Raw genomic sequence first — 13,752 nt, forward strand, 5'->3', positions numbered from 1 at the left:
GAGAAAGAGCATGAGCAGGGGAGGAGCAGGGAGAGTGGAAGAGAGAGAGAATCCCAAGCGGACTCTGCACTCTCAGTGCAGAGTCGGAAGCAGGGCTTGATCTCCTGAACCAGGAGATCATGACCTGAGCAGAAATTGAGTTTGACGCTTAACCAACTGAGCCACCCAGGCACCCCAATTATTAACTCTGTTTTTAAAGATGATTTGGTCCTCTTGTTACTGAACTACCAGCATCTAAATGGATCCTAAATGGATTTTCTAAAAGAAAATCTGAAAGAAACCGCTAAGGTAAGTAAGGCATAACACTTGGGAAAGTTTTAACTTTATTGTCCTCTATTAAAAATGTGAAACATTCTCTGGGGCACCTGGGTGGCGCTGTCGGTTAAGCGTCCGACTTCAGCCAGGTCACGATCTCGCGGTCCGTGAGTTCGAGCCCCGCGTCAGGCTCTGGGCTGATGGCTCGGAGCCTGGAGCCTGTTTCCGATTCTGTGTCTCCCTCTCTCTCTGCCCCTCCCCCGTTCATGCTCTGTCTCTCTGTCCCAAAAATAAATAAATGTTAAAAAAAATTTAAAAAAAAATGTGAAACATTCTCAAATTTTTACATCTTTTATGTGGCCATTTTCTGCAGTAGAAAATTTCTGTAGATGAATTACATTGTTTTCATTTGAACTAAATTTGTATTCCCTCCCTTTTCAGAGATTTTTACCACAACTATATCTACAGATGCTGTTGTTATAGATTTATTTACCTAGTATTCAGGTTTCTGAAGTTTATGGAACAACAGCTTTAGGAAATGCCTTTGTTTTTCCTCAGGATGTTTGCCATAAAATTCTCTATCTCATAGTGTATATGTTCACATTTCTTTCTTTTTTAAAAAAAAGTTCTTTTTTTTTTTAACATTTATTTATTTTTGAGACAGAAAGAGAGCATGAGTGGGGGAGGGGCAGAGAGAGAGAGAGGGAGCCACAGAATCCGAAGCAAGCTCCAGGCTCTGAGCTGTCAGCACAGAGCCCGATGTGGGGCTCGAACTCACGAACCGAGAGATCATGACCTGAGCTGAAGTCAGACACTTAACCAACTAAGCCACCCAGGCACTCCTATTTGTTCACATTTCTGTAGAATAATCCTTACAATGTTACAGTGATACCAAACAGCTTTTGAAATGATCAATTCAGCAACTGTGGTACATTGGCTTAATAAAGCCCATTAAATTTTATATAGGTGTCTAATCTTTATACTAGAGGTATGAAAGTAGTCTATATATATATATATATATATATATATATTTTTGAGATCATTGTCAGTAAAAGTAAAGATATTATTCATTCATTTGGGAAAAAATTATTTTAAGTAAAGCATTATTAAAGGAATATGCAAATTGATTTGCATTATGTCACAATGGTGTAATAACTTAAGAGGACATTTATGGAGGGCCTTCTGGGTGGCTCAGTTGGACACTTGATTTCGGCTCAGGGCATGATCTCAGTTTGTGAGATTGAGCCCCATGTAGGGCTCTATGCTGGGTGTGGAGACTGCTTAAGATTGTCTCTCTCCTTCTCCCTCTGCCCCACCCATGCTCTCGCTTTTGCTCTCAAAAAAAACAAAACCAAAACAAAACCTGAAAAAAATAAATAAAGGCCATTTATGGAAAGGTCATGATGTAAAAATATTAGTGTTTTTTTTTTTTAATGTGTACATAATTTCAGTCCTGAAAAATATGCATCCAAATACTGGATAGGGTTCCATCTTCTTATGATTCTGTAAGGGACACTGGAAAAGTACATTAAGTGGGCACAATTCTTGGTCTTTCAGTTTATATGCAATTCAAAGCAATAAAAGTTAAAGTAACTATTTAGTTGGTATATCTGATATATAATATTTTAAGCTAAAATATGTACTGTAATTGTATTTTTAATTTTTGTGTGTCAAGTGGTGTCATCAAATAGATAATGATAATCATTTTAATGAGTAAGAGAAGAAAATCACAGATTATTCTTGTGATCAGGAGAAAAAAATAAAGAGGATTCACACAATAGTAATTACCTGAGCAGATGGATTCCTAATCCTAGAAATAAACATGCTAATTAAGCTACACTACAGAATGATAAGATATTAGGGTCTTCTGAGTCTGGGGAGATTGTTATTCTAATTTACTAGTGTAACTTAATTCTCAATATATTAAAAAGCACTTAATCAACCAAATCTTTTTTTTAATTATCAAATTTATTTAGGCAGCTTTAATGTTTCTGGAAATTTCTTCCATGTGTGAGTTTCTATAGGGGCAGACTTTTTCATTAGTAATTCACGGTTTGTTTGATATTTGTATTTTTCGTAGAGCAGGATTGAATTTTGTTATATATTTAACTATACACTCTTTTCTGGGTGCTTCAGTAGGGTTTTATTTGGAGAATCAAAGATCATAATGCTGACCTGTTCATAGCTACCTTATGCTGCCTTCCTTTAAAGATGAAAGAAAAATCTTTATTAAGAATTGGAATTCACAATCCTTTGACTGATTTAGATGAATTACATATTTTGCTAATTCCATAACTAAATATTTTGGAGGAAATTAATGGAAAGATTGAGAATAATGGATGGAAGGCAAAAGTTCGTGGAAATAAGTAAATGTAAGAAAGAAGCAAGGAAGAAAGTAGGAATACTTTTGTGCTTGTATGTGCATGAGAAGCTTGAATTATCTAACCAGTAACTGATCAACACAGTGTAGTTTTTGTGTAAGTATGAATACATATAATTAGCATGACATTTCTTAGTGGTTAAATGCAAACCTTTATGGAAGAATTAGATTTTTAGAGTAAAAAAGAGTCATCTAGGAAACAATTCTAGAGCTGGTTTAACTTAGTTTCTAATTGTTGCCCAAAATGTTTGTGTGTGGGAATATGTGGATAGAGGGGAAGTGGTATATGTTACTTTCCTATCCTTTTCCTTATATTTATATTTTAGCTGTAACCATGGTATGCACTTAAATTTTATATCAAAAGAGACTTTAATCTACATTTACAAGTGGTAAATATTTAAGACAATTATATAAATTTAACTAGTCTCAGTATTAATCCAATTCAACAAACATTGCATAACAATGATATAAAAAACAACAACAACATAGGACTGGCAGTGCAGAGCTATATAACCTCTAAAAATATCTGCTCCCAACCACTTGTACCTTGCTACTCAAACTGTGGCCCGTGAACCAACAGCACAGTCATTTTCTCAGAATTGTTAGAAATACAGAATTTTAGGCTCCATCGCAGCCCTTCCAAACCCAAATCTGCATTGTGATAAGATTTCCAGGTGATTCAAATGCATACAAAATTTTGAGGAGCACTATATTAAAAGAACATAGTCTAAGGAAAGAAATAGACACTGATATTTTTTAAAAGGCAACAATTTTACAAGAAATGCTCTATTGCAAAAACAAATACTGTGGGACAGTAATAGAATTTAATTCAGCTTATAGGGATTTGTAGTAGTTTTAACTCCACTCTCTTCTATATTATAATTTCCACACCCACACAATACATCAGCGTTTTCTAGTGTGTCCCCAGGGTGCCTGGGTGACTCAGTCAGTTAAGCCTCCGACTTTGGCTCAGGTCATGATCTCACGGTTCATGGGTTCAAGCCCCCCATCGGGCTCTGTGCGGACAGCTCAGAGCCTGGAGCCTGCTTCGGATTCTGTGTCTCCCTCTTTCTCTCCCCCTCCCCAACTTGTGCTCTGTCTCTCTCTCTCTGTGTCTCAGAAATAAAGTGTGTCCCTACTCAAATATGTCTGAGAAACAGTGCATAATGCATACTACTACTTAGATACGTCTTGTTCTCAATAGTATGTTAAAGATTCTGAGAAGTCCTAAAATAAACATATTTTACATAAACCCAAGATTCTACAAATATACTTAAACATGCAACTTTTTTTTCCTTGCATGGCACTATTAACATATTTTGAAACTAGTGTCCAATGGAACACTCTTTGGTAAATACTGCATTTTATGAATTTGCAACATTCTGCTCATGAATATCTTACTAGGATTCTTCTGCTCTCCATTAACTTCTCCTTTTCTTTTCATAGTTATGAAGTATCTAGAATACATTCAACCTTGAATATAAGGTGTGAACCAAAAAACTACAATTTAGCTCTGACACAATGTATGTAATAATACAGAAAGTCTGAGGCGAATTAATTCAGCTGTTTTGTTAAAACTCATCCAGATCTGGATAGATAAAGTTGTCTTTGAACAAACAGTATGCGAAAGCCTGGCCTCCACATATCATTGAAATTAAGCCGGATCCTGCAAGTAATGAAAGGGAAGTTTTGGTTAACTACCAATAATGAATAATTCATTGGTGAGATTATGAATAAGAACAATTGTCATGACTAAAATAATGTTCCTGAAACTGACATAGCATTTGAAATAGGGTAGTTTATAGATTCAGCTAAGAGACAGTAGGTATATATTCTGTGCTGATAAATTGTTGAAATTCAAAACTTCCTTCAGGGAATAGATGCGTGGTTGTGTCAAATTAATAGTAAGGAGCTCTTAAAACTCAGAAATTCAAAGACAATGAAGTCAAAGCACATGCCAGGGATTTCACGATTCTCAATTCTTGTAGCTCTTCAGACCTGCCATTTGTTTGTGTTGTTGTTACTTAAAAATATTTTATAAGGTATTTCCTCTCTAATTATAAATGGAAGATATGCTCTTTTCTAACTTGGAAAATATTTCTTAGCATAGAAGAGATTTTGAAAACAGAAGTCTACCTACCTGCGCTATTCGGTTATACGAAAATGCCTTTAGCTCTGATTTCATTGGCCCAGCAATTCTTGTGTTTTGTTTTGTTTTGTTTTGTTTTAATATTAATCCAGCCTAACAGGGCTTCCATAAATCTGTGATTCCTTGGATGCCGGTAACAGTGTAACTCCCATGAAAGGTAAAGTTCCCAGAGGTGAGAGCCCTTAGGGGATCAGAGGCTCAGCAGGACTGGACAACTTCCTCACTCAGACACACATCTAGTGCGGCACCATGAGATAGAATTTCCAAGCTGTGTAGCCACATTTCATTTATATCTAAATTTTTTAACTCAACGCAAACAGAAGAAGGTTACCTCAAACGTCATTTGGCCACCATTCTCTGAGTAAACCAACCCTAGTTCTTAAAACTGAAATAGTGACCCAACTATTTTAGCAATTCTATTGGCCATTCCAGTTCACCAACAGACTTCCTCTGTCATCAGGTGGCATTTGCTATGTGACTGAAATGCCTAGGGCTTTAAATAAAGTAAATTTTGTGGTATTGCAAATAAAATCCAAGAGATAAGTTCTTGTTTTTCATGGAGAGATAAGAGCATTTCTAATTATAGCATGTCTTTCAGGATTTTCTTTCTGATTTATTAAAAATGTGCATTTTTTGAAAGCCTCATGCAAAATAAAATTTCAGTACTTTCTCATGTGTGTTCTGTATGTACTGAACAATATTAGAGAAGAATACACACTAAGGCTTATGGAGATGTAAGGGAAGTGGAAAATTAAATTCTAGTGAAGGGAGCTAATGAGTAATATAAATAATACTGATACTATAAACAGATAACTTGGCTTTGGGGAAAACAATGTAGTAAAATGCTGCATTTCTATTTTCCACTATTAAGCATGACAATATTTAGATAAAACTATTGCCAAACTTACTGAAAAGAGGAAAGGTAAAAATTTTTGTGGTCCATACATGGCTTAAGCTAAAGGAAAAGCTTTAGAGAAGTCCACTGTAAATTGGCTAATTTTCTTACTCGATACACAATTGATTAATTCAGTTGTTCGATTTGTGGGAAGAAAAAAAATAGATGAAATAATGCTACTATGAAAACAGCAATGTCATTCATATTGAAAGAGAACCAAAAGAATATGTCATATCTATATCCAGTGTTTTACTCTATGTAATTTTAGAAAGATGGAGACTCTGAGCAGTCTTCTGGTCCAATTACCTGACCCACACAAAAAATATTTTGATGCCCCCACTGTATATATAAATATTTATGTTGTACCTAATACATACATGTGTATAACATATGGTATCATATGTATATACCTAAAGCAGCCCACCAATGTGATGTCAAGGGGAATTCCAACATAACTGCAAAAGAAAGAAAAAAAAGGATGTTGTTCATTTTTAAAATATATGTTATTTTTCTTTTTAGTCAACGAAGAAATACTTGTTTGGTCAGATCATATCCACATAACAAAGAGAAGTTTTATCCACATTCATAAAATTGGGTATCCCCAAAGCTGTATTTAATTCTAGTAAGAATTGTAGTCTAGAAAGTCATTTGTGAAATCAGATACCTGAAACTCCTCTTCTAGGAATGATGTTTTGAATTGATTGAGTGTTGATTTGATTATGAGTTGATTCGAGTGTTATGTAACAGAGATGATCCTAAGACCATCCTTAAAACCTGACTTACCCTGGAGTTCTGAGCCACTTCGCTCTGAGCTCAATTCTACTCAGCAATATTTGTTAAGCACTTTCTTTGTACCATGTGTCAGACAATTAACTTGTAACTTTTCTGGGTCTAGAACCTGTTGCCTATCTCGGCCTTGAAGATTGAGCCACCCTATGCTCCAGAGCCCGTTTGCAAATATCCTATGACTGTCTTCCATTTGAACTTAGTCCCCAAAGTAAGACAGAGAATTTGAGTTATGGGGTTCAGGGGTTCCAAAAGTTACTAAGGGAGGGTGTGTGCCAGGGGGCTAGGATATTGATATACCAGCATTCTCTAATAATAGTGATGCTGGGATGTAGCAATTCATTTGGAAATTGTTTAAGATGGAGACTGATTAAACCATTAATAGACCACAGCACTGAAAATATAAGAGTGATTTAAGTTGCTAATAAATAATAACTTTGAATTATAACTTGTGGTTGATTACCACGCATACCTTGACTAGTATTTTTTTTTTCCAATGGAAGACAGGAAGGGAGAAAAGTTACAATAGAAGAGTACATTTTGAATGGCTAGAGGAAAGAATGTTTGAACTGTCATTTACTGAATAAATATATGCTTAGACACTAGTCAGAAAATTTCTCATTCTCATTGACATGTCACTGGGTCTCCCCCATCTACACAGGAGACAACTAATGTGAATGATGTTGTGACTGTCCTTAAGACCATACACTTCTTAAAAAGGTAGGATTGGAATTTAATCCATTTTCTTTTGACTCCAAAGATCACAGGTAGAAATAAAACCCTTTAGTTTAAGAACCTAGTATTCTTGGTAAATTAACTACTGTTGGGAAGTTTGCCAGCCTACCAGTATGAATTTCCTCAGGTCCCAGGTCCCAGGATTTGGTCAATTTCTGCCTCAAGGGAGGGTTTTGGAGCAAAAGTATTCCAAACAGAGGCAAAGCCTGTACAAGCTGTTGGCAAGTTGAATATGAGAGGAGAATAGGACACATCTATCTACATTTCAGTACCATTTTGAATTAGAAGGTGTAGCCAATCAAAATCTTCCCCGGGAAGTGGTAAGAGAACTTGGTGGGGAGGAGTAGTGTGGGAAGGAATAAAGAACTCTAACCAGTTTTATTAGTTAGCCATCAGAGGGCAATATGCATATAACAAAGTTCTACTCTTATGAATCAATTTAGGTACAACATCAGATTTAACATACTTTGTTTCCTTTGTTTTATCTTGCTTACCAGTTGAAGTGATGGCAACATGAAGAATGGTTACTGAAATAGCATAATCCCAGACCCATTCTTCTACAACCAGAACGAAAAGCAATCCACACACCAAGTAGGTAACCTGTGTTGAGATTAAAAGGACTGCAAATGGAATGGAGAATGTAATTATTTAGAACTAGAGAAACTAACAACTCTGAAACACAATTAGTAATAGGACCATTACAACAATGTCTGTGAAGACATTTTGGCACGAATTTTTAAAATATCCCATCTTTTAACAATCCTCAACTTTGGATAAGAACTTGTTAACATATTCTATTCCTTAATAATCCTCAGACTTAATAGAAAAATAACAGTATCTCTTTTGTACTTCTTTGTACTTACCATTTTAAAAGGTAAAATACAATAAAGGAAGGTTACAATGGAATCAATACCTGCTGATCTACAGTTGGATTGCAAATCTCCATTTAGGATGTATTAGAAACTAATGAGAAATTCAGTTCTCAGTTTTAGGAAATGAAAAAAAGAAACATAAGAGTTCATTGATTTATAACATTTCTTTGGTACCAATCATTGCCTAACTTGGAAATGAATTCCTTTGTGTCTTTATAATAAAATGGCATGCCCAGATAGTCATTTGGGACACATAACTGATAACCATGGATGAAAGGAAGCCTCATAAATGGCTCATGTGGATGGAGGCACTCTTCTAAATCCACCCAATTGTCTTGGAGTGCTTTCCCTGAACATGTATAAAGAGCTCATTATTTATAGGTCAGGACCACAAATCTCTAAGAGCCTTGAATGTGTGAAGGGTCAACCTTTGCCTTTTGTCTTTGGTATGGATCTTTAAAGTGGTTTCAAAGGAGAGATCCATCAAATGCATGTGACAAATATACGTGACACACATCAAGGTCCCTTTGCAATGGTATCACTTTCCATAAAAATTACCTTTCTATTTCTGAAAACAAAACAAGACAAAACAAAACACAGCAATTGATTATACGTTCTTATAATTCAGGAATCAATGAATCCAGATAGGCAAACTCTCTATTTTTCAAAACAAAGGGTTAAATAATCACATGATATGCTATTGTGCAGAAGTCATTTATTAACCAACGAGCCAGTGATTGTTTCATGGGCAAGCAAAACACCAACCAAGTAAGCAGGTCCCAATTGCCATCCTTTTTAAAGGCCTTCCACTTATTCCTCTTCGATTTTATTTAATTTAACTTAAGAGGTTTCAGAAGTTGAATGGAGAATTCACACCAGCTCCTTTTTATCATAAGGGAATGAGGTTCAGTTCAGTATGTCCTATTCCCTACAATCAAGGTTGTGGAAGGAAGTGCATTGCTGTGTCATAGTGACTCCACGTCTTTCTACCACATTTCCACACCTGCCTCTGTCAGTGGCTCACAGAGCCCCCAGATTATTATAGGGAAATAGAGATGCCTCCGTTATCAGCATTTACAGATTTTATAGGTTAACTTGCAGCTGCTTGGAGACATTGATTTTTGTCTTGAACAAGCTATATTTGCATATGTTGATAAAAAAGGCTTATGCTTTGTTTATGAAATGAAAGAAAGCATGATGTAAAAGAAGCAGTACACAATTTAAAATCAGGATACCAATGTTACAGTCTTGCCTCATAGCTTAGTTATAAAACCTTGAGCACAATTTTAACCTCTGGGTCAGTCTTTCTCTATAATTGGGAAATGGAGTGCTATCTTATCTACCTCAAAAAAAAAATGTTGGGAGGATGTTAACTTAAAATGAAAGCAATTTGCAACCTATTCTCTGCTATGTAAAGGAAAGCTATTAGTAATCAAAATGTTTTAACTAGACTTAAACTTTCCAGTGTCCTTGCTAAACCGACTCTCCTGGGTGACAAAATCATTGAAACAGACAAGAAACTTGACCCTAGATACATGCCCAAGGCTCTGAGATTACTCTTACACTTTATCTCTGAGATTAGTCTAAATTCTCAAAGTAACAACTTTGAAGAGTTATGGCAGTTATCTCCCCAAGCCCAAAATTAAAGATCTAATAGGCTAAGGTTTTATTGATATCTTTGTACAAATGTTAGTGTTTTGTGAGGGGAAAGAGCGATATAAACTGTGCCAGGCATCCTGGGGATTTTCACTAATCTCTGCTATGTAAAAACACAGCCTTTCCAATAAGCTGTGTCATTCCTATCTTTCATTGACTGACCCAAAGGCAAGAATTAAATAGTAACAGTTGAGTTTTAAATCCCCTCCCCAAAACACATACACAGCCCCTACTTAACTCTTTACTGTGACGATATCAACTGTGGACAGTTTTGATAGAAAACAAATGAATTCTGTGTTCAATAGGGAAGTGCATAAAGAGAAGGTTAAAATAGAATGTTAGACCTCTTGTGTCTCATTAGAATGAAAGCCTTTTTCCTAACTTATTCTTTGTCTATCCAAACTTGAATCCATAATAGCACCAAACAAGGTTACCCATTTGAGGAAGTTGTTCTAAAGCTTTTCTTCTTGAATGCAGTAATTTTAACTGACCAAGTTTCCTGTACAAGTCATATTCAAAACCGGGTTTCTTTGGCTTCAGGCAATTTTTGTATATTTGCATATTTGTTCCAAACAAACCACGTCCAGTGGTTTTCTAAAGAATTGTAATGTTTAAAGAATCCACAATTCACTTAAAAAAAAAAAAGTCGGAAGAAATTTAACAGAATGTTAAGAATGATTATATTTTGAATGTAAGTTTATGATTGAATTTCTGTTTTTCTCCTTGCTACTTGTAGGTATTTTATAAGCTTTCATTAATTTATGTGTATTATTTTATAATGGAAATAACATTAAAATCTTCTTTTTCTAAAGATGAGACAAACTTACCTCGAATACCCACCAAATAAGTATGTTTGACATAGATTCAATATAAATAGCTGTTATTATTAACATATATATGGGTGATGAGTATAGCAGGTATTAATTAATAATTACTTTTTCAACAAAAATGATTAATTTAAAAAGATAAATTTTTCTTTAGTATACTCTTTCATAACATTCCCCCCCCCCCTTTTTTCCTATCTTGGGAAGAAAAATCAAACTAAGCAGAAATGTACAAAGCAGAAAATGAAAGTCCTCTGTCATCCCAGCTGGGAGATAACAGTTTGTTGCATAATTCTCCAGATTTCTTACCACTGACACCATGTATTTTACTCTGTTCTACAAAAATGAATAATTACACTACACAAACACTATTGTCTTCATTTTCCATGCCACATCTCATGAGCATTTTTACATCAACATATTAAATCATTCTTCCTTTCCTTTGAAAAATATTTAATGCACAAAAAATTTACCTATAAAATTACCAAATAGAAATTCATATAGTAATTCTTTTCAATTATTCCACCATTCCATCCTATCCCATCTTTAAGGAATAGCCACTTTAAAATTTGTGATGGCATTTTTTCTACATTAATTTCTTAAGTCAGATATAAGATACAGATGGCTGGGAGGAAAGCCTGATATTTTATAAATTTTTATGAAACAACAACTATTTTTGATTTTTGGAGGCATTTGATTCACTAATTGACAAAGATTGGAAATTAAAACCAATTACCTTTATAATTTGTGTTGAGCCATGAGGGGTTCGTTTTGAAATCAAATGGTGCCAGGACATCCAACTCATACACCCTGAAGATGTTACAAATGAAAATAGTTTACACTGGAGGAGGCAGTTCACAGCTTCGTACATCAAGGCCTTGAATATCGCTCTTCACATACAACATAATGCATTAGCTTTACCGTGTGTGGGACATTTAGAAGCTGGCTGACCTGCATGGCAACCAAATAATCTTTTTATCCATATTGTCTTATTTGTCCAATTAAGTCCACTTTGTCCACCAAGTGGACTTCATTGTATTTTGGGTCTTCGCTGTAATCTTGGCAGTCTTTGACATCAAATATGGGAGGAGAATCTAATTCTGTGTCAAAAGCATAGGCATGGAAACACACAAGACCCGGGTTCTAATCCTGATGGTGCTGTGAAACTGTGAATGTGGGCAAGTCAGTTCCATTTGGAGCCAAACGTCAGTGTCTCATCTGTAAACTGAAAAGGTTAATCTCTGAGACCTCTTCCTGTTGTAAAATTGGAGTCTATAAATATACCCCCTCTACTGTGCCTGTTTGTAGTTGTGTGCAGCTGGTCAATCAGTTAGCTGCCTCCTGGAGCTTTAAGGCCCAAGAACTTAAAATTCCTGTCCTCTGACTCACATTAACTACAAATCCTTGAAATGAGGCTCAGAGAGCCCTAAAGATTCTCAGCTCCTGCCTGCTCCAGGCATGGCCTCACCATCTCCAGTCCCAGCAACAGCTGAGACCCTGTTAGAGCAGCAGATGCTTCCTCGGTGGGTTTGCCTGCAAGCGTGCTGAATAGCATTATTCCCATTGCAGAAGTTGGTATAATTATTTTGGGGTACTCATTTGCATATTGAAATCAAAGGGTCCTAACTCCTTGCTTGCACAATAAAATTAAATTGTATAAGCACTCAGCTTCTTAGAAATTATTTGTAAATCTACGTAATGTATTTCAAGGCAGTCAATGTATTGGCAACCTAAATCTGTAGAGACAAAATTAAATCACAGCGAGACTAAAAAAATTACCTGAAAAAATTGCCTCCCACTTACATAGAAATAGCATTAAAAATACACGTTTTACTTTGTCCTCATAATAACCTTCTTTTGATCAATTACTTCCACTTGACAAATGAAGACAATTAAAATAAGAGAAGTTCTATGGCTTAGTTAAGATGTTTCAGAAACTTAGTAAGAACCTGGGCCAGAATTTAGGTCTCCTGACTTGAGTCCAAGAGATATTTCAGTATATATCAGAATATTTAAATTTGATGTAGATTATCTCTAAATTCCCTTCTCATTCAAACTGCTCTGATTCAATACCAGCCCAGGGAGTAATAGCTTCATTTTCTTTCCACGACCATCTTCCAAAGAAGTAAGGGGGACAGTCCTGTCTGGCCCTATCTATCCACATCATTTCAAGATTGTGCTTTGATCATTTTGGAAGATGGCACATTTGCTTATTTTTGCTTAAGAATGGCATGAAAATACACCATATTTAAGTTGTATCCTCTCTTCCATAAAGACATGTCAAGAATTAAATATAAACTCCTTTCATATTCAATCTCAGCTTTTTCATTCTGTTTGAAGGAAACGCACTACTTACTTGAGCATCATGCAGCACATGCCCAGAACCGCGTAGTACACAGTGTAGAAGAGAATGACACATATAAGGAGATTCTGCAAAACAACCTGCAGAGAACAGAGGCGTGAGGTCCAAGAGCCTGGGCTTTTTCACACGGTTGTCGGTAACGAGTCTGACAAACAAAAGACGATGAATGGCCACTAGATAGTGTTGGCTACCTTTGTTTTGCTTGGAGACCCACGGGTGGGAAGGACTTCAAAGTCCACAATGAAAGTTTTTCGGACTGGAAAGGCTGACATGGTCCACATTTGTCCCAAGGATTAATGCAGTACAAAAAAATCCATAGCACTTACCTTCCATCTACCATAACATACTTCCTTCATGCCAACATTCATAGTTTCATTTGACAAAATGATTTTATTTTTTTAATTTTTTAATGTTTATTTTTGAGAGAGAGAGAGAGAGAGAGAGAGGAGGAGGGGCAGAGATTGAGGGAGACACAGAATCCGAAGCAGGCTCCAGGCTCTGAGCTGTCAGCACAGAGCCCCATGCGGGGCTTAAAGTTATAAGCCGTGAGATCATGACCTGAGCTGAAGTCGGAGGCTTAACCGATTGAGCCACCCAGAAGGCCCTGACAAAATGATTTTAAATCTCAGCTATCATAATAGTCACAATATGAGAACAGCTAAGAAAATTTGAAAAGTGTGAACAAAAAAGTACATAATCTCACAATAATAATTAAGCCTGTGTGCAAGAATTTACAAAGCAATTGACTAAACACCAGAGAGGGGCCTGAAATGGCCTCTACCACATATGAGACTTACCAAGGAAGCATTGCAGATTAATGGGGACCAGATGGATTATT

General features: G+C 35.9%; 1 protein-coding gene across 1 annotated transcript; it reads right to left on the reverse strand.

Moving 5' to 3' along the window:
- Positions 1-4,206: 4,206 nt before the first annotated feature.
- On the reverse strand, positions 4,207-13,254 carry TMEM244 (transmembrane protein 244). The gene is made up of 6 exons (XM_047860379.1): positions 13,241-13,254; positions 12,909-13,031; positions 11,289-11,362; positions 7,695-7,820; positions 6,090-6,134; positions 4,207-4,301 (listed from the first exon to the last, which is right to left on the reverse strand). Exons 1-6 carry the CDS (start codon positions 13,252-13,254, stop codon positions 4,207-4,209), a joined length of 477 nt encoding a protein of 158 aa, XP_047716335.1.
- Positions 13,255-13,752: the final 498 nt, after the last annotated feature.

The sequence above is a fragment of the Prionailurus viverrinus genome, chromosome B2, assembly GCF_022837055.1.
Source record: "Prionailurus viverrinus isolate Anna chromosome B2, UM_Priviv_1.0, whole genome shotgun sequence".
Classification (NCBI taxonomy): domain Eukaryota; kingdom Metazoa; phylum Chordata; class Mammalia; order Carnivora; family Felidae; genus Prionailurus; species Prionailurus viverrinus.